At 43.1% G+C, this 26,841-nt stretch overlaps 1 protein-coding gene across 10 annotated transcripts in view; it reads left to right on the top strand.

The window, feature by feature from the left end:
* LOC121281920 (transcriptional enhancer factor TEF-5-like) overlaps window positions 1-26,841 on the top strand; it is a 311,062-nt gene that overhangs the window by 212,992 nt on the left and 71,229 nt on the right. For 4 of the 10 annotated variants that reach the window (XM_041195117.1, XM_041195111.1, XM_041195114.1 and 1 more), the window contains exons 4-6: window positions 14,491-14,555; window positions 23,218-23,280; window positions 23,367-23,429. In XM_041195117.1, coding sequence (XP_041051051.1) covers window positions 14,491-14,555; window positions 23,218-23,280; window positions 23,367-23,429 — 191 coding nt within the window. The remainder of the gene's footprint in view (window positions 1-14,490; window positions 14,556-23,217; window positions 23,281-23,366; window positions 23,430-26,841) is intronic. The other 6 variants (XM_041195118.1, XM_041195119.1, XM_041195116.1 and 3 more) reach the window with 2 other exon arrangements.

The following is a 26,841-nucleotide window of genomic DNA, read 5'->3' as shown; positions in this document are numbered from 1 at the left end:
CAGGATTGGAAATAAAACTCCTTAAAAATCCTAGCTTTTTGACCAAAGTATTATTGAATTTTGTTTGATAACATTCCTGTGAAGTAAAGCCACATTAAAGGTGCTATATAAATGAAAGTTATTATTGTTGGTCCTATTTATGGGTATTGTCATCATCCTGGAAATTAAACCAGCCTGACTATGATTACAGTGGGATTACCTGCACCTCAGAAATATTTCAGCTCTGTGCCCATGTCTGGTGAGGACCAGCATGGACCTTTCGACTCTAATGATAGATATCCCTTCAGAGAGGGAAAAACTTCACAACACAGCTTCAAGGACAAATGTATATTTGAAGTGTTGGAAATGGTTGTGAGTTGGACTTACTGAACAATCTCAGCTGCAGTCTGAATGTCCTCAGGAGCTGTATCATTTTTCTTAAGAGATCTAAAGTTACTGAAATTTTGGTGGTACATTTGTTTTTTTTTTAACATTCTATACACTGTTTCCCCTTCTTCTCCAAAGCCAAATGTATGCCAGATGGCTCAGTAATTGAGTCTGGCTTAAAATATCAACCTGTTGCCTGCACCCTAAAGAGACTCCCTGTGCCCAAGGCGCAATACACCATCGGTATTAGGGTTGTCAACTGTGATTAAATGTATTCCTGGAGGTTTCGTCTCATGACTTGCCTCCACACTCCAGCCATTAGTCGGCCAACATATCCATCCTTGTGACTTTCTGCCTTCCTATGCCAATTGGAAAGTAAGAAGACTCACTAACCAATCATATGATGCTCAACCATCAGCAAACAGCCTCTCCCCAACAACACCCCCCACCCATTTTCAATATTTTTATATCTGATATACCAAAAAGCTCAAATAAAATTACATTTTTTAATGTCCGGATGATTTGTCTCCAGGATTGCACACAGCCATGATTGATATTCAATTCCTGGAGACTCCAGGCCAATCCTGGAGGGTTGGCAACCCTGTGGCTTAAAAATCTCATCAATCTGCTTCCAGCAGTTCAGGGTTTCAGTAGATTCCATTACTGGCCTCTAGTGGTAGTTTACTTGGCCTGCATGTTTTGATTGCTCTGCCATGGTGTTCTAAATACAATGTTAATTTTGAAGGTGGAGAGCGGGTGGCTGGTGAGCATGAAAGATTCAAATTTGAAAGATAACATTCAGAGTTTGAGCTGAATCTAAACCATGCTCCCAAAAGCAAGCTCTCTGCACTAAGCGCAATGCAGTGTGTGGCATGTCATCTTCCCAATGTGTACGGTAGGAAGGAGATATAATGCGGTCTCTGAGTCTAAAAGAAATGGCATGAGCTGCCATGTGACTCTGGAGAGCGGGAGGGTATCAGATCCCTGAACAGATAGCTGAATGCTGTGCGCTCAATTGAATGATTTTACAGTTTGTAGGGCTTCTCTTTAAACATTAATTTCCCTTCTATTTGGTGAAGCTGAATACTGGAGAGATACATACAGAACTAATCATTCCACCTTGGTGGCCGTATGTTCAACTCCAAGGATCTAAGCTCTGGAACCCCAACCTTAAATCTCTACATCTTCCATACATGCCAGGATTTCGACCCAGTTTCCTCACTGTTACTGGGTCAAAATCCTGGAACTCCTTCCTAACAGCACTGTGATTCAACCATGTAACACCTTGCAGCAGAGCCCAATCCTACTTTCAGAAGATGTCTGTCTGTATGTCTAAATATATCTAAGATGTCCCAGTAGATTTCTCAGAATAATGATCTGGAGCAGGAAAGCAGGATGAGTTTTGCCTCCCTGGCTTTGGGACAGAGGTTGTGAAAGGCAAGTTCTTCCGAGCAAGAATAAGCTTTGGCAAGATCAACAACATATTTTACTTGATATGCTTTAAGCTTTGTAGCTTGTTCACATGATGCAGTAGTTCTCAAAAGTAGCAGCTGAGAGTGGGTTGTATTTGGACCAATGCAGAACAAGAGGGAGTGAGCCCAGGCTCACAAAGAATAGCCGTGTTTGCAACAAAGAACAGCCCTGTTTGTAATTCAGAATAATTGGGAGGAGTTGAAGAGGAAGGGCTTACTATGATTGATGTGAGGTGCAGCCAACTTGAGAAAAATACATCAGCCTTCCATTGTGCAACACTTTCCTTTGGTTTAAAGGTCCGTGCTCATGTCGCAAGTTCACAGTTTAAAATTACAAACGTGCAGCAAAACAATGTACAAATGTACCTAAGAGGGCCTGCCTGTAAAGCAAAGAATTTTAGATAGAGCAATTGTCCAGAGGTTTTTTTAGTGGACATATAACTCCTTGGCAATGTGGAATTAAATATAAGTTTTAAAACTTCTAAAAATCTCAGACTGAGAATTTCCTGTTAAGTTCGGCCTCAGAATTATTATGCTAAATGAGCAAGATATGAAAGCATTATCATGCACAAAAATGCCGCAAACAATTTGTGTCAATTTTATTTTGATCCAGTTCTCATTTCTCTGATCGCTGCAAGGGCCCAACCATGTGGAATGGGTCCCTGGCCAATAACTCCAATTATTGATCAGCTCAATATCAATGGGGGTGAAGCACATATTAGATAGGTCAGCAGGAATTTTCCCTGCCCATTTGTGTGTGTGTGTATATAATTGGAGTATTGTGTACAGTTCTGGGCGCCACACTTAAGGAAGGATGTGAAAGCATTGAAGAGAGTGCAGAAGAGGTTTACATGGATAGTTCCATGGATGAGAAACTTCAGTTATGAAGATAGATTGGAGTATCTGGGACTGTTCTCCTTGGAGAGGAGAAGACTAAGAGCAGATTTGATGGAGGTGTTCAAAATCGTGAGGGGGCTGGACAGAATAGATAGGGAGAAACTGTTCCTGTTCGTAAGAGGATCAAGAATGAGAGAGCACAGATTTAAAGTGATTTGCAAAAGAAGCAAATGTGATGTGAGAAAAAACTTTTTCACACAGCGAGTGGTTTGGGTCTGGAATGTACTGCCTGGAAGTGTGCTGGAGGCAGGTTCAATTGAGGCATTCAAGAGGGAGTTAGATGATTATTTGAATGGAAACGATGTGCAGGTTTACGGGGAAAAGGCAGGAGAATGACATTAATTCATAATGCTCATTTGTAGAGCCAGTGCAGAGATGGGCCTAGTGGTTGCCTTCTGCACTGTAACAATTCTGTGACTGTGAACTATATATTTGTTTGTGCATACATAACTGAAATTGGGCCCATTTTAGCTTTCGTGTATGGAATTGGTCGCAGAGTTGTTTTGATATGTAAAGCACTTTTTCTGTTATTTAGAAGTTAAAACTTTGTGGCAATTAATTCCAGGGACTCTGGCCTGAGGAATAGAACTCATTTCCAACATTTTCCGGTATCAGTCCTGTGCATCTAATAGGTCAGCTGTACCTTCCAACTTGACCCAGCAACACACCTTAACCCTAAGCTCAGGCGATGGCCCTTACTGCACCAATGAGATGGCCTTATTCTCTACGCTTGCCTCGGGGATTACCAATCGCTTAGGTGACGACAGTCATTGGCCAGGGATTCATTCCACATAGGGACCCTAGCAGCCATTAAAGTAATGAGAATTGGATTCAACAGCTGAGAGAGAACAGGTCGATGTGTTAACCAGCTGAAACATTTGGTACCCAGTGGATGGTTTGTGAATAGAAGGAATTTCTACATATTTTCACAAATGGCAACTTCTTCAGGCTATCTGTGAATATTGCTCATGTTTCAGATGTTTAATCCTCAGATCTTTGAATGGAAAATGCTTATACCCTCCTGCCCCATTAATGTCTTGGTGCTAGTGACCATATTACTCCTCCCTCTTTGCTGTCTTTCCTCTGGAAACCTGTCTGCTCATGTGACTATGTTCTAGTATCATCTTGTACATGAATTTCTCATGTGGCACCTCAACAAACATCTTTTGGAATTCAGTGCCAACAACATTCATCACATTTCACATCACAGTTCATCAGCACTGGCTGCAATCTGTCAATAGGAGCAACTCACCAAGGATACTTCAATAATACCTCCCTCCCTTAACCTCTCCTAGCTGAGGCCTGTATCTAGAATGCCTGACACTCGCTTAACAAAGTGAACCTTCTGTGGAGAGCTTGAGCCTGGTGTGCATTCTCATGACTGTCAAAGGAAGTGCTACAAGGATGCTCTGAAGACTTCACTTAGAAATTTTGATATTGACCCTGAGTTCTGAGAGCAGTTCATCCACAATTGCTGCACATGGAGCAACCAAATAATAAAAAAGGTGCAGCTTCCTTCGAAAGAGAGCGCATCTCAGAAGCAGAGAAAACACAAGCAGAGGAAACCCTGAGCAGGCAGTTTATCCAAATCTCAGTTGTCTGTGGTATCCTCTCCTAGTTGCAGCACAACTTTCTGGGCACTGCTTGGCCCTTCCAGTCATCCAAGTACCCAATGGAACTCTACCAAAACCCCAGATGATGGACATGGTCATCTTCACCTCAAGAGATGAGCAACAGGACAAAATTGGCAATGTCGCTCCTTAAAAATTAATTTTTGGGGTCTGGCTGTTATTGACAAGGCTGACATTCAGTTGCCGCTCAGAAGGTGGTAGTGAACCTACCTATTGAATTGCTGTATTCTGTGAGGTGAAAGTGCTCCCAAAGTGATGATAGGCAGTCGAGGGATGTTGACCCAGCAACAATGAAGGAAAGGCAATAAATGTCCATTAGAACACCATCACCTCCAAGTTGCACACCATACTGATTTAGACATGCATTGTCATTTGTTCCTTGTATTTATGTCAGGATTCTGGAATTTTATTTCTAACACCAGTCTGGGACCAGAAGCACTGAAATGATTCATGAGGAGAGTCCATGATCACCAAATAAGACTAGGAATGGGCAATAAATATGTCCTTGCCAGTGTAAGCCAAATCTTGATCTCAAAATTTTTTTTAAACCCTTTTATAATTGAGAAACCTATGTGAAGGACCAGTGGTAGGAGAGAAGACCAGGTTAATCAGGAAAGGCAAGGTTTTCAAGGCTGTGTAGAAGGAATGATAAATAGGGAGCTAAAGTGACCCAGGAAATGACAAACTAGAGACTTTGACATCATTGTGGGAAAAGTTATGGAAGCCTTTTAAAGTAAATGGCAATAAAATCATAAAAGATTGATTATGTGTTCATGAAGGGGGAGGTCTTGCCAATCTAATTTTAACGGTTGTCACAGCAAAGCTTGGTCTGAATAAGGCACTGAATGTGATGCACTTGGATGTCAGTGAGACCTTTGAAGCAATTTCCCTGGAAATGCTGATACTGAGAAATAAAGCAGGAATAAATGGAAATATATCTCAATGGAAACTTAATTGGTTAACCAAAAGCACCCAGAATGCGGTGGTAGAGGGATTAGCATCAGTCTGCTAGAATGTCACCAGTTGTACCATTTGATAAGTCATTGGTGCAGCTGTAGTTAGAATATGGTGTACAGTCTATAAAAGATATTGCAGTTATTGAAAGGATACAGCAAAGAGTAACATGAATAGTTGAGGAAGGGGGATTAAAAGGACCAATTGTATATATTGTGTGTGTTCTTACTGGAAAGGAGAAGGCTGAGAAGTGATGCTGGTATGATTGCTGTATTTAGTGTTCTGTACATGTTGATCATAAGCTATTTCACCTTATCCTGTACAATGAAACAAGCAGACACATCCTATGGAAACCTTATTTCAATAAGTTGTTGATCAATGGAACAAACCCCCTGGGGAGATGGTGGAGCAAATAGCATTGATTAATTTAAATGCAAATTAGATTCCCTACCTAACATAATAGTTTGGAGTAGATGATTCATGTAATAATATGTGAAGTTTGGCATGCTTTGGAGGAATAATTGAATTTGGACCTATAGTTCCCAAAGCTTTCCACCACTGGGGTTTTCCTCATATCATATTTGGGTCTGTTGTGGATTCTGTTATAGTTTAATTGCTGTGATTAAGGTACAATTTCCTTATCCTTGTATTGTGAAACTGCCAAAATGGTAGAAGACGAACTAGATGGACCTTGGTCTATTTTCCATGCAACAAATTCTCTGTTGCTCTGATGGAAGAGGATATGGTCTTGAGATCGTGGGCAAGAATAGGTTTGGGTAGGACATGTTGCGATGAGTCTAAATTTGAAGACGGTATTGGGAAGCAGTAACCCTTACAGTTTTAGATAGGACTAAAGGAGAGAGGACAGGCTAGCACCAGCCAACTGTTTTTTTACAACCTGGAGGAGAGATTTATTTGAGATGACAGAGAGTTTTGTGTTAAGATTGGAGAGTGTCAGTGTCGGACTTTCGGAGCCTGTTTTCAATTAGCAGTGAAGTATGAGAGATCACAAGAATGTGCCTCCTGACACAGATTGTCAGGTTGAGGTTAATTGTGGGTTTATTTTTCAGTGCGAGAGGAATTTGAAAACGTTTGTGTGTGAATGTGGAATTTGATGAGCAATCACAACTGCACACACTCATAAATTGTAACAGTGCTCTACAAGACTCTCGCTTTTCGGCTTCCCTGAGCTTGCACATGTCCTCTCCCTGGATGATTCCCATGAGGCCTCTGATGGATGACACTGCTAGTATTAGCATTTTCTGAGAGTCCAAAGTCTAGCTGTCATTCCAATTATCAGACATCTGATATTCAGTAGTACAGACAGCCCCCTAAATGGGGGAATCATGGCCATATTGAGGAAAATTAGCCACAAGAGCCTCGGGACACAGGCCGTTTCCAGTACGAGTGCAGCTCACCCCGGGTGAGATGCCCTGACTCAGAATATTCCAGGGTGTAAACTCAAACTTTTCTGGCCTTGTATGGTACAGTTCCTTACCAGTAGCCATGTTTACAGATCATTGTAGACTGTAGACAAACGACAGCATTCATGTTTTCTAATACTGATGACGCCATTGCATCAAGTGTCAGTTGTGGCTCAGTGGGCAGCACTGTCACTTCTGAGTTAGATGTTTGTGGTTGAAGTCCCACTGCAGGAACTCGAGGCTGACACTTCATTGCATTACTGATGGAATGATGTCTTTTGGATGAGATGTTAAACCAAGCTTCTCTCTGCCCTCTCAGTTGGGTGGTGGTATTTTGAAGAAGAATAGGGAAGTTCTCCCGAGTATCTTGCCAATATCCATCCATCAACCAACATCACTAAAACAGATGATCTTGTTATTTATCTTTCTTGCTTTGGGAGCTTGCTGTGCTCAAATTGGCTGCTGTGCTTCCATGCATTACAAAGGTGTCTAAGCTGCAGAAATACTTCATTGGCTGCCCCAATATCCCATTTGAGATGTCCCAAGCTTGTGAAAGGTGCTACATAAATGCAAATTCTTTCTTTCTTTCATGTACAGATAAATCCTACGCTGGTAAAATTTCCCCTCAATCAGCATCACCCCCCAAAAAAAGTCTCATCTTTCACCTTGCTGTGGTTTGTGGGATCTTGCTGTGTGTAAAATGGCTGTCATACTGGCCTCTGTAATAGCAGTTACTTTGCTTTGAAGTTACGTGTTGTATGGTGAACATTTTTGGATGTTTCTGAGAGACTTGTTACAGTGTGGCATTGATGCAAGTCTTTCATTTACCTTAATGCTAGTAACTGGATGATAACAAACGCTTGCCCCAAACATCACAGTGAGCCAGTCCCCTCTGCACTGCTGTTATTTGCACTTCAAACTCTTTGGTTTTCCCTCAGTATAAGTTAAAAGCTGGAATTGGCCTCAGTGTCCACCAGTTGGCGACGCTCAGGAATGTAATGTTTCTTGTGCCTGTTTACGTTTTTGGAGTGGTCAGTCCACCATGCGGGTGTGGTTGGGCCACAGGCTCCGATGTGACAGTGGCGTGTGGTTCAAATCACACCCACTTTGTTGCCTAACCTCCCTAAAGGTAAATAGGACTGGATTTTTTTTTCAAAATAAATAATAAATAAGCTGATGCCTTTTGATTGCACAAGCTGAATTGCCAACTGTTGAGTGCAGACATGGTATTAGTATGAGTGCCCCTCACAGGCAGGACCTGTAGATATAATGTAGTACTGCTCCTTATTGGCCTTTTCCTGTCACAGGGCGTGGGTCACATGTTGGCCTCAGGTGGATGTATTGAGTCAATCATTTCAGCGCCAGAGATTTGTGGGCTCAAACGCCAGTCCAAAACTTACACCACTTTTGATATTTCCCCCATGTATATGTATATCCCATGTACAGTTACTGTTTATAGGAAAATACAGCAGCAACACAGCAAGCTCCCATAACTTACAAGATAAATGATCAGAAATCCATGGTGAATCCACCTGTTAGACCCTCCAAGCTCACCTTGCATTTGGTTTTTAAAGACCATGAACCAGTTGTTTTACTGGTTGTGACCACATGAAGACCTCAATGTTCTGTTTATGTGCAGATGGTAGCCTGAAGTAGCCTCTGCGAAAAATCACAGCAGTGAAGCAGTAAATGCTACCTTTAAAAGCACAACTTAAAGAGGAATGGATCGGTCATTAGAGTCGTAGAGTCACTTACAGTACAGGAGAAAGCTATTCAGCCCATCGAGGTAGTGCTAGCTCTCTCTAAAGCAATCCGGTCAGTTGCACTGTCCTGGTTCTATCCCTGTAGCCCTGCAAGTTTATTTCCTTCAAACGTCTATCCAATTTCCTTCTGAAATCATTAATCATCTCTGTTTCCACCACCTTCATAAATAGCGAATTCCAGGTCATTACCACTCGCTATATAAAAATGTTCTTCCTCACATTCCCCCACCCAGCTCCCACCCCGTCCTGCATCTCTTGGCCAAAAACTTAAATCTGTGTCCCCTAGTATATGTACCATCAGCTGATGGGAAGAGTTTTTTCTTGTTTATCTTATCTAAACCTGTCACACCTTGTGCCCCTCTATCAAATCTCCCCTCAATCTCCTTTACTCCAAGGAGAAGAGACCCAGCCTTACCAACGCAACCTTGTAGCTAAAACACCTTGTCCCTGAACCATTCTGGTAAATTTCCTCTGCACCCTCCTGAGGACCCTCAAGACCTTCCTAAAGTTGCTGCTCACTAATCCTAAGGTCTACAAAAGTTCACTTTCTCCAACTTCCATCTCGTGATCTGAGGATACCAAGTGAAAATTCATAGGTGCTTTCGCTATTTAATCCATATGCTTGATTGACCATTTTGCTAGTTCCTTTCAATACATACTCTATGTATCAGTGCCTTGCTCCTGTAAAATACATGAATACTCTTATGTAGACAACAACTTGAATGGACATCGAACTAAGGAAAGAGATATCATGGGGGTGACTGAAAGCTTCTTCAAAGAGGTGGATTTTAAGGCAGGTCTTGAAGGAGGAGAGAGAGAGAGATGGAGAGACTTGGGAAGAGAATTTCGGAGTGTGGGGAGTAGACAGCAAAAAGCACAGATACCAGTGGTGGACAAATGTGTGTGGGCGAAGAGGTGTGGTATAGAGCGAAGTGCACAAAAGGCCAGAGCCAGGCTAATAGAAAGGTCAGGGAAGCATGGCTATAGATCGAATGAGGTCACAGACATTGCAAAGAGTGAGGCATGGAAGGATCTAAGAAGATTTAAGGAGTGGAGGTGTTAGGGGGCCAGGATGCAGAGACCAGCAAGAACAAGGGTAATAGGTGAGCAGGATGTTCTGAAGAGTAGGAGGTTGGCCAAGAGAGCATTGGAATAGGTGAGCCTGGGGGCAGCTAAGACTTGGATGAGTGTTTCAGCGGCAGATGAGCTGAGACAAGGCAGAGATTGGTGATTGGGAAGTGGAAAAATATAGTTTTGGGAAAGAGGGTATGTGTGCAGAAAGCAACTTGAATCAGCCTGAGAGTGGAGTTGCTGGTGAGGGGATAGAGTTTGTGGTAGGAGCCACTTTCCAATGTTTAACTGGAGAAAATAGTGAAACCTTCATGGCTGGCAATTAGGCAAGCGATCTGACAATGTAGAAGTAGCAGAGAGTTTGAGAGGTGATGTTGAGCCGAGGTTGGATGCTGTCAATGCACATGTGGAAGCTGATCTCGCATCTGGGAATGATTTCATCGAGGAGCAGCTTGTGGATGAAGAGGAGACTGAGGGGAGAGGATCTTTTGGGGACTTCGGAATGAACAGTGTGGGGGTGGGAAGAGATACATGGCGACAATTAGGTAGGTAAGTATAAGAACAGCTGAGGGCAGTCTCACTCAGCTAGTTAATGGAGGTGAGGCATTGGAAAATGCTGCAGAGCGGTAAAGGAGGGAGAACACATTGTGATCGCAGTCAAGGAACATAATATTTGTGACAAGGGTTTGAACCATTTCAGTACTGTTGTGGAGGGAAATCTGATTGGAGAAGTTCAAGCATGGAATTGCAGGAGAGATGAACAGGAATTTGGGACATTGGAGAGGAAAGAGCGGTTAGAAATGTGGCAATAGTTTGCAAAGGTGGTGGAGTCAAAGGATGTTTTGTTTGTGTGGGGATAATAATTTTCAAAAGGAATGAGCGCAAGCCATTTACAATGTCAGCTAGCATGGGGACCAGCAAGGGATGTTGGCTGGTCAGCGGTTTAGTTGGAATGGGGTCAAAGAGAGCAGGAAGTGGGCCTCATGGGAAAGTTGAGCTTGATGAGGGCATAAGGGGAGTTGGGAGAGAAACTAGTGAAATAAATGTGTTCAAGGCTAGGACAGAGCGGAGCTAGGGGAAGGTCTGATGTGGTGGACAAAGGGAAGGTGGGTGGTATGGAGGCAAAAGAAACAACTGAACAAATGGTCTCAGTATTAGCGACAATGAGCTCCTCACATTTGTTGAAAGTGAGGGTGCAGGAGGAGAGAGTTGACTATGAAGGGCTTATCTTATGAAGAAGGGTTGTGCAGGTTGGGTCTTATACCAATTGGAGTTTAGAAGCATTTGGGGTGATCTTATTGAAACAGAAGATACTGAGTGGACTTGATAAGGTGGATACTGGGAGGATGTTTCCTCTTGTGGGGGAGACTAGAACTAGGGGACACGTTTAAAAATCAAAGGTCTCCCCTTTAAGACAAGAGGTTTGGAGAATTTTCTTTCTCTGAGGGTCATTAGTATTTGGAATTCTCTTCCCCAGAGAGCAATGGAGACTGGGTCATTAAATTTATTCAAGGCTGTTAGACAGATTTTTGATACACAAGGGAGTCGAGGGTTTTGGGGGGCAGTTGGGAAAGTGGAGTTAAGACCACAACCAGATCAGCCTGGTGGAACAGGCTCGAAAGGCCAAATGGCCTACTCCCGCTCCTAAGTTCTATGCTCTTATGAGATCATCAGCAGAGTACAAAAGGTGATCGGGACTATCGTCAGGATGATCCTGGTGCAGTGCGCTAATTTAGCAGAGGAAAATGAGGATCCCAAAGCGTTTGATGGAATCCCAACTGAGTATTGAGAAAGATTTTTTTTTATAGGAGCTTCTAAGGAAGAGACAGAGTGTGAAGATCCTTTGGCCCCATGTCTGTCTCTGCTGGTTCTCCATCACCACAGAAGAGGGTTTTATCTTTGGAGTTCTGTTCTTTTTAAACCAAAATTAGGAGTGTGGGGAATATTTTTCTGAATTACAGCTGTTGTTCTGAGATTGGAGTGGGATTGTATTTTTGGAAGAATGTATTGAGAGACTGAGCTGATGTCATTCAGCCTAGACCATGAGGTGAAAGGAGATTCTGTTCTTTATTCCTCTCCCACAATAACCACAGGCCATCATATTTCATAGAACTGCAACCCTAGGTTAGGCTTTGGTGGGTGGAAATGGATTTTCAGGTGATTGAAGAGCCAAACGTAACCACCTAACCACTTAACTTAGTCACTGATAGAAGGGGTTAAAATGACTCACTAATTTTGTGGGGGATGGTTGGAGATACTGTTAGAGGTAATTTTTAGCAGATTTATTGTATGACTCTGCTTGGACCGAAATTCAGAGGAACTTTAGGAATGCAGTAAATAAGAGATGGGCACTCCATTGCTTTGGGTCTTCACATTTTCAGGCTCTTTGCAGTCTTCCCATCCTTACTGCTAAAGGAGACTTTGCATTTTCATAACGCCTTTCACAACCTCAGTACACCCCCTGAGATGCTTTTCACCCAATGCAGAAATTTTGAATTGTTGTCACTGTTATAATGTAAGAAATGCTGCAGCCAATTTAGTAATGTTTGTTAAGGGATACATGTTGGTCAGAGCACCTGGGAGACCTCCCAAATTCTTCTTCAAACTAGTGCCATGGGATCTTTAACGCCTGCCTGAGAGGCCATATAGGCCTTTGGTTTATCCAAAAGATGGCATTTTTGACAGTGCAGCAGTCCTCAGCTTTGCACTGGTCCTGGTGCAGTGCGCTAGTTTAGCAGAGGAAAATGAGGACCCCAAAGTGTTTGATGGAATCCCAATTAGAAGCATTTTTCGGAGGAGGTGTACAGTGTTATTTACTCACCGATCTCAGATACCATTGTTTTCTAAATTACATCAAGGCTTTTGGTACAGATCATGTGCTCAAGCCCTGGAGTGGGACTTGAACTCACAGCCTTCTGAATCAGAGGTAAACATTTTACCAACTGAGCCATGGCTGACATCTGTAGAGAATATTTTAGATTAAAAACAAAGGCAGTTCAAAATAGGTGAGCTAACCACTGTTTGATTGGGCAGGGTGCAGTGTTTAGACTGGTGCTCACTGTCAGGAGGCCAAACTGATTAATACTGACTGTTCTGTCACCAGTGTGTTCTGCTCTCAAATTACCGCTCCTGTGTTCTGATGAATACTCAATTTATCCCACTTGCCATTTACGGGAGTGAACACTCAGACACGCACGTACCGTACAGCATCAGAAACAAGTGTGTTATGCAGCAAACACCATACAACAGTTGACAAAGCTGAAATAACAACACTGAAGATAGTATTCTGGAACTGAGAAGAAAGTGGCTGCTACAGAACCACCTGGGAGTCCAATTGACTCACCTCCAAGCTATTTGGATGGGAAGAGCTTCTGGGATTTACTTCAGATTCAGACCATTTGAAATTCTGGTGGTCTGCACAGACTTACTGTAACTGTCAAAACACAGAGTCTCCCAAAGCCAGCACTGGCTTGGATGTTAGCTCTCTAGGCAGCCAGAAACTCCTGCTGTAGATGCATCTGTTCTTTGCTAGTTTGAAGAGAGTGAAACATTAGGATTGTTAACCTAAATTACCCCTGTACAACCAACGTTCCTTCTGTACCAAAACCTTGATGTAATTTAGAAAACAATGGCATCTGTCAGTGAGTAAATAACAGTGTACAACTCCTCCGAAAAATGCATCTAAATCCAAATCTCTATTAACTGGACCCAAGTATGGCACAGTGAGACTGTTTTTGGTTAAAAGGTTTCTCCTATTAATATCACAGACTTGAAAATCAGTTACTATTTTTTCTTACATGCCATTCCCTTCTCTCCATCTTCCCCTTCCAAAGACTTTGGCCGGGATTTTCCAGTCCTGCATTGTTGCAGGCGGGACTGGAAACTTTGGAGAGCTGTTGACTTTTAATCCAAAACAAAAACAGAATTACCTGGAAAAACTCAGCAGGTCTGGCAGCATCGGTGGAGAAGAAAAGAGTTGACGTTTCAAGTCCTCATGATCCTTCCACAGAAGGACTCGAAACGTCAACTCTTTTCTTCTCCACCGATGCTGCCAGACCTGCTGAGCTTTTCCAGGTAATTCTGTTTTTGTTTTGGATTTCCAGCATCTGCAGTTTTTTGTTTTTATCTCTGTGTTGACTTTTAATGGCTGTCCAAATTTTCCCGAACTGCCCATGATGATACCTGCTGGTGTCAGGGCTGGAAGATCCCACCCCTTGTATTCATAGAATGTTGGCTGATTGTTAGGTACATTTTAATTTATCCAATTTTCTGCAGTTTTGGGCTTGGAAGTTAGGAGCCTAGTTCGGTTGCTATTCTCAGTAGTGTTTCAGAGTCAGCAGTTTCCCTGAGGAGCCAATGTTATTGTCTTTTCAATATGACTGTAAGATGCAGATTTCTTTTCGTTTTGAGAAAACATATGCCACTGGCAATGGAACCGCAACCAGGTGGAACCCAACCAATTTAGGATTAGCTGTAAATCCTCACTGAGATTTGTCCTAATCCAAACAGTTCAGGGCACCCAACTTCAGCAAATTAGAGGTTGGATGCTAATGCTCGACATGAAAGAGCTATGGTCATGAAATATATCTGATCCAGGTTGTCAAAACCATGAGGGGTTGGTTGCTTTTAGGGCAACGGAGGAGGACATCGTCACAGCCAAGCATGATGCTGGCCTCAACCAACCTCTGCACTGTCCAACACGAATCATTAGGTAATAACCAAGACTGGGATCCCTGGCTGATCTGTCACCCCTCTACCTGGATTGTCTCTGCAATTTTGGTGACCTTTAAAGGTGGGACATAGGTTTAATACGCTGGGTCAGTTTGTTTCTGCTGCTTGTTACATTTGCATTTGATGAAAATGGAGAAGTTTTAACGATTTCATTTTCATTTTGTTTTTCTAATTCTGATAGGCCGTAATGAGTTGATAGCGAGATATATCAAGCTACGGACCGGCAAAACACGCACAAGGAAGCAGGTAAAGCTGGCCAGGGAAGCTTTGCTTTGGGGCATAAAGAGGTGGCTTATGCTGAAATGTGGCTGCTGCTGCTTCGAGGCTGGCATGGTGAATGGGTAATGGGCAGCGTCGTGGGTAACGAGAGGCAGAGGCACTTCATTGCGATCTGAGAAGCAAACACTTAAATGTATTTTGTAAAGGAGAGAACTGTCATTCCAAGATTCATCAGGTGAAATAGGAAAGATTGGCCAAATCTTCTACCCTAGCTCTGAGTAATATTCTTTGGGAACATGTCCAGTCAGGAATGCTTAGACATAAAATAGTATGAATTGTACTCAACTTATTCCAGACACACTATTTCCTGTAGATCACTTCTTCAGAAACCCACAGAGAGAGTATGGGATTTATTTTTTAATTGGGAATAGGATTTGTGTATTTTTTTATCTTATTCTTTCACGGAATGTGGCAATTGCTGGAAAGGCAGCATTTTTTGCCCATCCCTAATTGCCCTTGAAATGAGTTTCAGAAGGTTGTTAAGAGTCACAGAATTGTTACAGTGCAGAGGAAGGCCAGAGGAGGGCCAGAGGAGCCAACCATGTTGCTGTGGGTCTGGAGTCACGTGTAGGCCAGACTGGGTATGGATGGCAGATTTCCTTCCCTAAAGGACGTTAGTGAACCCCTAGATGGGTGTTTACGACAGTCAATGATAGTTGTCATGATCACCATTACTGAGACTAGCTTTTTATTCCCGATTTATTACTTGAATTTAAATTCTACCAGTTGCCATGGTGGGATTTGAATCCATGTTCCCAGGCATTAGCCTGGACCTCTGGATTACTCACCCAGTGACACACCACCATCTTCCCTCCAGGGCTATCAAGATGTGGAATACTGTCCAATTCAGGCAGCATGTGTCAGCATTAAGAAGTCCCAGATCAGGTACAGGCCAAATACTGTAAAGCTCTCTCTATTATGCTATATCCTCAATCCAAGAATCTCCACTACTACCGGTGACATCTTTTCCTATACCAACCATCCTTAAACCTGTCCGAGTGGCATTGCCATTTGGTGTCAAAGTACAGGTGTTGTTCTATGTTGGGCCTGATGCCTGGAAGGAGCTGGAATGAGACTGCGCTGATGTTTGATTCATCCAGGTCCATGTAGCTGAAAGACCGAGAACCCATCAGCTATTTAGCCTAAAATTATTGCAATGGTTAATTCTCTTGCCAGGACAAGAAGATGACCAAAGTGAACAAAATTCCCAGCTGAAATCAAAACAATCGAGAGATTGAGAAAACTGATAGAGAAACAGTCATTACAAGGAGTGCAAAACTAATAGGTTCAGGATGAACTCCTTTCTTGCAGTCTGTAAAGGCCAAAGGACTTTTGTTGGACCACACCTGCCAATCACTTGGAAGTGTGTGTCTAACCTAACCACCAATTCCTTGTTGATTAAGGAATTTAATCTGATAGAGGGGCACAATTTCCTCAGGCAAGGGGAGTTTAGAACAAGGACATATAGCCTTAAAATTAGAGCTAGGTCATTCACGGGTGATGTCAGGAAGCACTTCCTCACACATAGTAGTGGAAATCTGGAGCTGCCCACCCATAACACTGTGAAAACTGGGAATCTGTTAAAAAATTTCAAAATTGAGATTGCTAGATCTTTGTTAGGCAAAGGGTATTAAGGGTTACAGGACAAAGCTGGGTGGATGAAGTTAAGATACAGATTAGCCATGAGCTAAGTGAATAAAACAGGCTCAAGAGTTGAATGGCCTCTTCCTATTTCTATGTTTTATTTCAGTGGAAGCACTTTAATACTGAAAGCTGTCAAATCACAGCCAAGCTGCTCTTGTTCTAGAAATATTTTTCAAATAGATAATTTAAAAAAATCTTGTCATTCAGATTCCAGTGTGTAGTCCACAGTTTTTTTCACTTCCCCATATCACACCCCGCCTCCCCCAATTATTTCCCCTCTTCTCCTGAGGAGTTAGACTGTGCATGATGTCCTCCCTATAACTCTAATTTTGTAAAGATCCAAGCAGTGAGGCAGCAGAGTTAAAACACTTCTGGATTTGAAATCCAGCTGAGAGATGATGAATGAGGTTTCCATCCTCGAATTGGATTCTGTCATTACATAGACCACAACTGACAAGGAAGGTAGAAAGCAGGAGGATCAGTGCACGAGGTAATGATCATCTGTTATCGTTTGGTGCTTTATTGGAGCCCAAAGCCTTGTCATTGAGAAATGACAGCTATTAGCAGATGGTTCAGACTTAAACAAATTGACATCAACAGTCCTCCAGCTGAAAGGTTCCCAGTGAAGTTCAGAGATCCGTATATTGGCCTTGTCACCACTTCAAGCTTTGGCAGCTTTTGAACTGTTGAAACAAAGAGTCATCTTGTCTAGACGAGGTTAACTTCACAGCTTCATTGCCCAGGTGAGAGAACTCAGCCAAATCTCTGAAGAGTTAGGCGTAGGGACTTGTACCAAAATTGGGAGAGCTGTCCCACAGTTAGTCAAACAACATCCTGACATAGTCATACTCACTGAATCATACCTACAGCCAATGTCCCGGACTCCTTCATTACCATTTCTGGATTGAATCTGTCCCAGCAGCAGGCAGATTCAGCAAAGGTGGCAGTAGAGTGATATACAGTTGGAAAGGAGTGGCCATGGAAGTCCTCAACATTGACCCCCAGACCCCATGTAGTCTCAGATCAAACATGGGCAAAGGAGCCTCCTGCTCATTACCACCTACTACCTTCCCTCAGCTGATGAAACTGTACTCTTCCATGTTGAACACCATTTGGAAGAAGCATTGAAGGTAGCAAAGGTGCTCTGGGTAGGTGGCTTCAATATCCATCACCGAGAGTGGCTCAGTAGCATCACTACTCACTGAGCTGGTTGAATCCTAAAGGACATAGCTGCTAGACTGCTGGACTGGGTCTGTGGCAGGTGGTGAGAGAACCAACAAGAAGGAAAAACATACTTGACCTCATCCTCACTGATGTACCTGACACAGATGCATCTGTGCATGATAGTATTGTTAGGGAGTGACCACCTCAAAGTCATTGTGGAGATGAAATCCCATCTTCACATTGAAAATACCCTCCTTTGTGTTGTGTGACACTACCACCGTACTAAGTGGGATAGATTTCGAACAGATCTAGCAGCTCAAAACTGAACATCCATGAGGCACTGTGGGTCATCAGCAACAGCAGAATTGTATTCAATCACAATCTGTAATCTCATGGTCCGGCTTAGACCCCACTCTACCATTACCATCAAGGCAGGAGACCAAAGGCGGTTCAGTGAGGAGTGTAGAAGAACATACCTAGAAATGAGGTGTCAACCTGATGAAGCTACAGTACAGGACTAATATATGCTAAACAGCAGAAGCAGCATGCAATAGACAGAGCTAAGTGATCCCATAACCAATGGATTAGATCAAAGCTCAGCAATCCTACCATATCCAGTTGTGAATAATGGACAGTTAAGCAACTAACCAGAGAACGAGGCTCCAAAGAAACATCCCTGCCCTCAGTGATGGGGGAGCACAGCTGATCAGTGCAGAAGTCAAGGCTGAAGCATTTGCAACCAGATTCAGCCAGAAGTGCCGAGTGTATGATCCATCTCGGCCTCCTCTGGAGGTCCCAAGCATCACAGATGCCAGTTTTCAGCCAATTCCATTCACTCCACGTGATATCAAGAAATGGCTGAAGGCACTGGATCCTGCAAATGCTAAGGATCCTGACAATATTCTGGCAATAGTACTGAAGATGTGTGCTCCAAAACTAACTGCGCCCTTATTCAATTTGTTCCAGCTACAGCATAGTTATCTACCAGGCAGTGTGGAAAATTGCCCCGGTATGTCCTGTGCAATCCAGCTAGTTATCGCCAATCAGTCTACACTCGATCATCAGCAAAGTGATGGAAGGTGTCGTCGACAGTAGTATCAAGCGGCACTTATTCAACAACAACCTGCTCACTGATACTCAGTTTGGGTTCTGCCAGGACCACTCAGCTCCAGAACTCATTGCAAGCTTGGTCTAATCATGGACAAAAGTGCTGTCCTCCAGAGATGAAGTGAGAGTGTCTGCCCTTTATGTCAAGGCAGCATTTGCCATGAGTGTGCCATCAAGGAGCCCCACTAAAATTGAAGTCAATGGGAATTAGGGGTGGTGTGGTACTTTCCACTATCTAGAGTCATACCTAGCACAAAGATAATTGTATTTGCTGGAGGCCAATTATCTCAGCCTCAGGAACACTCTGCAGGAGTTCCTCAGGGTTAATGCCCTTGGCCCAACCACCTTCAGCAGCTTCATCTATGACCTTCTCTCCATTATAAGGTCAGAAGTGGGGATATGGAATGTTCACTGCACAGTGTTCACCATTTGTGACTCCTCAGATATTGAAGCAGTCCCTGCTCACATACATCAAGATTTAGACAACATTCAGTCTTGTGCTGATAAGTGACAGGTATCATTCGTGCCAGGCAATAACCATCTGGAGATGGTCACAAGAGAGAATCTAACCATCTGCCCTTGACATTAAATGGCATTACCATTACTAAATCCTCCACTGTCAATATCTTGCCGGGGGGGGTTGGGGGGAGGGGGGGGTGGGGGTGGGGGGTGGCGGCGGCAGGGAGTGGTTTACATTGACCAGAAACTTAAATGAACCAGCCATGTAAATATTCTGGCTCCAAATGCAGAACTCATTGCAAGCTTGGTCTAATCATGGACAAAAGTGCTGTCCTCCAGAGATGAAGTGAGAGTGTCTGCCCTTTATGTCAAGGCAGCATTTGCCATGAGTGTGCCATCAAGGAGCCCCACTAAAACTGAAGTCAATGGGAATTAGGGGTGGTGTGGTACTTTCCACTATCTAGAGTCATACCTAGCACAAAGATAATTGTATTTGCTGGAGGCTGGGAATTCTGTGGCAAATGACTCACCACCTGACTCCCCAAAGCCTGCCACCAGCACAAGTCAGGAACATAATGGGATGCCCTCCACATGTCTGGATGGATGCAGCTTCAACAACACTCAAGAAGCTTGACACCATCCAAGACGAAGTTTGATCAGCATCCCATTCCCCATTTTAAACATCAACCCACGCCACCACAGGCACCCAGTGGCAGCAATGTGCACCATCTACATGGTGACTAAGGTATTGCACTTCTGTATTCCTCATCCTCTGCATCCAATCAGAAAGGTTTACTAAATGCTCTCCTGAAAATTGCGCTCCTTCTAAAATAAACATGTGACTGAAAGTCTTGTATTTCTAATTTAAATTTATTTTTTGACTCATCAATACCAGTAATTGGATTCAGTCAGAGGAGCCCACCTTGTGATTGGAGATCCAATTGTTGGACTTAACTCATGCTGTACCTCATGATTACGTGTCATCTGGAACTGTTGGAGCTGAATTAGGAACTGCTAATCATTCTGATCTGGCCTGTGGGTCTTACTGAACCATCTGTTAATAGGGATTAGAGGTTCCAAGTGAGGCAGGTTTAGATGGAATCAGGCAGCAACGCTGGGCTGCCAGCAGCATGAAGTAAACAAGGACATTTAATAGCTCCTGCCTCACCTCTTGTGTAATATTCCGTGAAAACTGGAAATTGGTTCAGTGATTGGGAGGAGGAGGAGGAAGATCATTATTCTTGGGGCAAACATTAGGATGTCTGCCAAATTTGTAGAATGAGCCGGGCTTGGGACTTTGTGAGAGAGCAATTGGAAGGGATCATCAGTGGGTCTTCTATAGAGGATTAGCTCTTGTCTGCTGGGATAGATGTAGTACTGTTAACAGGCTGTGATAAGCTGAGGGTTGTCAACTCTGATTGGATATATTCCTGGAGGCATCATGCCGTGACCTCTGGCCTCCAATCACCCAGTCCCCACACCCTGTCTTTGGTCACCTGACAAATCCATTCTCAGTGCTACAACTACCCACACCAATTGAAAAGTGAATAGACTCCACTATCTGATTTTTAAAATGTTGAAAATAGAAAAAAAGCTGGCAGCCAAGCATCACCCAATTGACAGTCAAGCATTATCCAATTGAATGATTCTTGGCTGTCAGTTAAATATCCTTTTTTCCCTTGTTCAATATTTTTTATCATGTGTAAATATTTTTAATGTCCCTGAGATTTTTCTCCTGGGTTGCTCATAGCAGTGACCTGGAGATTTAGTCTTCCATTCCTAGGGATTACAGACATTGGTAAAGCAGTCAAACTGGGTCACAGAACAGAGTGGGTAAGTGATGCCATTCTGATAACCCTTTGGATTAGGCAACAGTTGCCACAACAGTCAGGCCTGGACAGTCCTACCCAGATAAGGTTGCCAACTGTGATTAAATATATCCCTGGGGGTTTCATCACAAGCTTCGCTCAGACTCCAGCCTTTAGTCAGCCAACACATCCATCCTTGTGATGCATTGCCTTCCTACACCAAATGGAAAACATAACTCAACTGGATGATGTTTGACTGTCAGCTTTTTTTCTCCTTTTTTCAATATTTTTATATCTGGTAAAGAGAAAAGCTCAAAGTAAATGACAAAAAATATATATTTTTATTGTCCTGATGATTTTTCTCCAGGGTTGCACACATCAGCGTCCTGGAGATTAATCTTCAATTCCTGGTGACTTGGTTGGTAACCTTATACCCAGTCCTTGCTGCAGTCATTGCATTTGAGAGCTTTTTGAAAATCAAGGATGCATAGGCTGATTTCCTGATCGATTGAACACTCCTGGTGGTGAGTGGCACCCAGAGGGCATGCCCTGGAAATGGCCTGCCCATAGCCCTTGCTGACTGGAAATGGATAGCCAAGGGTTGTGGACCTGAGACCTCCTCATCAGTAAATAGCGGAATCCATTCTGTATTCATTATTGAGAACCTGTTATAAGAGCAGCAGTTTTTTAAAAGCGCCCAACCATTCTACCTTGGAAAGCAGCAGACTCCAATATTTAAAATATCTGAATCTGTTTAAGGCCTGAATAACTGGATTCCTGACAGGTTCCTGCTTTAAGCCATCATTGGAGAGGTATTTCCCTAAATAAGTCAAATCCCTGCCCATTATTCAGCAACTTTCTCAACATTTTACAGTGTAGCATTGGGGTGGAGGAAGAGGGAAAGTAATCCTTTACAGCACCAAGACAGTTCATATACTTGAATACAAAAAAATTACTGAGCTGTGGGGAAGGATCCAAAGAAATGGGACTGATTGGATACCACCTTCCAAGAGCCAGCACAGGTACAAGGGATGAATGGCCTCCTTCCCTGCTGTATACTGATTAAACAACACTTTACCAAAATGGCAAAATGTTGCTAGGTTTCAGGAGGGCTGGCAGTGTGTGTGGAACAGTACCTCAATGCTTGGTGCAGGAGGGCTCCTTTTGAATTATGATAGATAAGCTCTGATGACCTCTAGTGACCCAAATTCCTGCAATAACACCAAACTTATTCGGTGCAGAAAGATCCCACTGTCCATTGGACTCAAAACTTCATGCTTTGATTATTTAACTACTTTATAACAAATGAAATTGTATATTGGCTATGTTGTCCTATGAGGAAAGGCTAGACAAGTTTGGCTTGTATCTACTGGAATTTAGAAGAGTTAGAGGTGACTTAATTGAAACCATTAAGATCATGAGGGGTCTTGACATGGTGGATGTGGAGAGGATGTCTCTTGTGGGAGAATCTAAAACTAGGGGTCACTGTTTAAAAATAATGGGTCGCTCATTTATGACAGAGATGAGGAGAAATGTTTTCTCTCAGAGGGTAATGAGCCTTTGGAATTCTCTTCCTGAAAAGGCGGTAGAAGGCAGAGTCTTTGAATATTTTTAAGGCAGAGCTAGATAGATTCTTGATTAACAAGGGGGGGGGTGAAAGGTTATCGGGGATAAGCAGGAATGTGGGGTTGAGGTTACATTCAGATCAGCCATGATCTTACTGAATGGCAGAGCAGGCTCGAGGGGCCGAGTGGCCTGTTCCTATTCCTAATTCGTATGTTCGTATGTTATCAAAGCTTTTAGTCTCATCCGGACAGATTCGCAAGAATACCAAATCTAAAGGGAACAACAAATTTATACTGTATGGGAAGAAGGTTGGCAAGATGACCATGATTGGTTGATGTTGCCATGGCGAATGCACCAGGGAGCTATTGCCCGCCCACACCCCACCTTGCTTTTGTTTATTCGAGAAAGCTGCAATGTCCGGACATACACCTTTTGCCTGTAGAGGACAGGTCCCTGCTTATGTAGTTTCAGCCAAGCATAAGTAAGCTATATTGCAAGCCCGAGTGATAATCTTAAATTGGTTGTTAGTGGACAATTCAGTTGTTTTTAGCAGAGCAGCCCTATGGTAACTCAAAGGCTCATTACTGCATGCCATTACCAACAAATGCTGGCACTGCTTTTGAGAACAAAGGCAGGGATTGAGGAATATTGCCTGACAGAAAGCAATATGGCTGTCGGTTGCATGGCTGTTTGCAGCTATAGAGTTTTATGCAAGCTTGTAAAGGGGTGGGGAAAGGGAGAAGTTCCAGGATGGAAGGCCTGGCTCTGCATGTCCTAACTAACCAACTAACTAATTAATAATGTAAGCACTATGTACACTCGTGACAGAAGCATCGTCTTTCATTTGTGTTTTTTGTCTTTAAATTATCTCGTTGACATAGGTGTCTAGTCACATACAGGTGTTAGCCAGGAAGAAAGTGCGAGAATACCAAGCAAGCATCAAGGTATGTGCAGCCGGCATGAATCCGGGGGACGTTCATCTCCATGGTTACAGGCTCTTCTTTTTCTTCCCCTTTGCTCTTTCCTGCAGGTGTCTAGTCATATGCAGGTTCTTGCCCGAAGGAAAGCTCGTGAGATTCAGTCCAAGCTGAAGGTATGCGCTTCTCTGCTTTGGCCTTGTGGTTGGCTGCTGGCTGAGGCCGAACAGCAGATATACAGAGTTCTGATAACACCAAATCCAAATCCTTTTTCAATACTTCAATTATTGCTGAAAAAAAGAGACATTCTATCTAAGCTTTTCTTCTTGCACTCATCAGGATCAGCTCACAAGAATTTCACAACAGTAACAGGGGAACATCAATTAAACTGCATGAAAAGAGAGTGCTGATTGGTTGGCAAGTGGACTCTGATTGGTGGAGGCGTTGCCATGGAGATGCAACATAGAACAGTTAACTGCTCGGCTTTGTTCAAATTCAAACCAGGCATCTCAAATAGGGAGAGGCCACATTTGCCCTGGTACCAGGTCCAGCAGTGTGACCTCTGAACATGAAAGATTTTCACACCCACATCTGTAAACCATTGTAGCTAGAGAATTGGTTTAAAAGCCCTTTGAGGTATTTTAGGGTTTCACTAAAAGCAGCTTAATGATTTCTAGGATATTCTAGAACTAACTGAGTAGGTCAGCCAGAAGATCTGTATGGAGCTGGGTTTCTGTGGGATTGGAAAATCCTCTCCCCCTCATCACCCTAACCCCTCATGGCAAAAAACATATTTCATATTGCATATTTCAGAGACTTCTTACACTTGTGAATGTGTTTGTGTAGTGCCTGGTTAGGGTGGCACGCTTGTCCAAATCCTTTGTGAATTTGCTGTTGATTGGCTGGTAAAGTGGAGTATTTTACTACAACATTTCACTGCATTGTAAAGAGGGGAATGTTGCAATGTCAGCCCACCACCAATCTGTGCAGTTTTAGCTGGAGATGAGTCTGAAATTTCAGTCGCAGCCAAACAATTCTGACATTTTTGAAACCGATTTGGCCTGTTCTGTAGAAGCTCGATGACTTACCAACAGCAACAGTCTGTAAGCCCCTCCCTCCTCTAATTCCCATCCTTGGACCATCAAGTCACTCTGGTATACAGATCAATGCATATCAGCAGGCTGATAACGGGGGTTGCCAACTGTGATTATGTGTATTCCTGGAAAATTCATCACATGACCTGCCCCCACACTCCAGTCACTAATCGGCCAACACATCCACCCTTGTGACATTCTGCCTTCCTACACCAATTAGAAAGCAAAAAGATTCATTACCCAATTGGATGATGTTTCATTGTCCGGCTTTCCCTCCCATCATCAATATTTTTATATCTGGTCAAGAGAAAAACCTCAAAGAAAATGACCCAAAAAATATTTTTTAATGTCCCAATGATTTTTCTCCAGGGTTTTTTTTTATTCGTGGGATGTGGGCGTCGCTGGTTAGGCCAGCATTTATTGCCTATCCCTAACTGCCCTTTTTCAGAGGGCATTTAAGAGCCCACCACATTGCTGTGGGTCTGGAGTCACATGTAGGCCAGACCAGGTAAGGATGGCAGATTTCCTTCCCTATAGGACGTTAGTGAACCAGATGGATTTTTACGACAATCGACAATGGTTTCACTTAATTCAAATTTCACTAAATAAGGCGGTGGGATTCGAACCCAGGCCCCCCCAGAGCATTATCCTTGGTCTCTGGATTATCAGCCCAGTGACAATACCACTACGCCACCGCCTCTTGGAATTTGAGTTGCACACAGTGGCATCCTGCAGATTAATCTTCAATTCCTGGAGAATCCAGGCCAATCCTGGAGGCTTGGCAACCTCATTGATAACACCTTGGTGAGACAACTATTCTTCATCAAGCATGTACAACACAAGGCTAAATTTTCAAAGCCTGTTCTAGCACAGAGCTTCATTCACCAATTCACACATCAGGAAACTTTGGTTGTGCATTTATCACCATTTTCCATTGGTTAAAGATCAACAACATGGTAAATCAGATTCATCCTCCCTCTTCATTCCCTGGGTAGGAAGAGGAAAAACCAACTCTGTATGGGACTGATCCCAGGTTTCCCCTGAATAGAGAAGGCTGAGGGGGCTGTCCTAAGGTCTTTAAAATCCTAGGGGTTTGATGGATAAAGTTAGAGAAGATATTTCCACTTGTGGGAGAGAATGAAAGTGCCATAAATAAAGATAGTCACTGATAACTCTAATAAAGGAGAACCTTTTCTACCTGGGAGTGAAAGTGGCTACCACAAGGAGTAATTGTGTTGAATACCACTTATGGATTTAAGGGAACACTGGATAAGCAAGTGACTGAGATAGGAATAGGAATATACACTGACGGAGTGAGATGAAGTGGGGTGGAACAGGGGGCTTGCATAAACATCAGCATAAACCATTTTGGCTGAATGGCCTGTTTCTGTGCTGTAATTCTATATTACGCATTTAACGACCTCGTTATTGGCCCAGCTGTAATGATCATCAGACCAAAAGGACAATCTCTAGCTAAATAAATCCTTTGAGTTTCACATTAAGACAGCATGCCAAGCATTATTTAAAGAGATATCTTTATACTGAGCTGCATTTTTGCGAGTAGCATGTTACAAACGAACAGAAATATCCACATAACTTGATGTCCTATCCTAAACAAATACAGATCAGTGTTGACATGTAACTTACTGGCTCTGGAGAGGTTGAAGGTTCAGGGAAGTTAGTAAAGGATATTGTCACTTTATTGGGGGCTTCCCAGCCAGGCTGCAGAAATCTCAGTGCAGAAAACCCTCGTTGCAGCCAGCTAAACTTAGCACTGAAGTTAAGCACCCAACCCGCAGCACCGATCTGGGCCGATACATTTACCTTTACCAAGATGAGCAAAAGAAATTTTGTGATCACACTTCCTGTTCAATGAACTGGTGACAGATTTGCAGCTAAGAACTCCCTTTGAAGATCCATGTGTACTGGAGTCCAACAAAGACAATGGCACACACACTCTACTAGCCCTAGATGTGGCTAAATTTGCATGTCACCTTTTCACTGAACTTTCCACGGTGTTATCAGAATTGTGCTATATTGAGGTTCAGCCCTCAGCTTCTCTCTTGCTAATTATGGGGTGACTGGTTTTTTTTATTTTGGCTTTGTGGCAGTGTGCAGTGAAATTGCAAGCTAACCTGCTTTCTGTGCTTTATTAACTAAGCTCTTTCCTCTCTGCAACTTCTGCTTCCAAAGGCTCCCTTACGTGCCATTTTCTTCTTGCAGTCTAGTTCCACTTCCTTCTTCCTTAGTAGGTCCTCCCTCCACTCGGTCGCTTCAATTGAAACTGGACTACTTTGAAGTCTTGCACAAGCCTGACCTCCGATTATTGTAGCTGGTCTACAAGGAATACATAGTATGTGGCATTATTCTATGACCCAGTGAATTAACTGAGAGATTGCTTCTGTCTCACAATGCAAGGTGTGATATTTTTGCTAGTTATGTGGGGAAGATGAAGAGTGAGTGAATTCATATAGTAAAAATAACAAAGTAGTTG

This window comes from Carcharodon carcharias, chromosome 9 (genome assembly GCF_017639515.1).
Source record: "Carcharodon carcharias isolate sCarCar2 chromosome 9, sCarCar2.pri, whole genome shotgun sequence".
Taxonomy (NCBI): domain Eukaryota; kingdom Metazoa; phylum Chordata; class Chondrichthyes; order Lamniformes; family Lamnidae; genus Carcharodon; species Carcharodon carcharias.
Note: the sequence above shows the minus strand (reverse complement) of the source record. Positions and strands in the feature narration are given on the sequence as shown.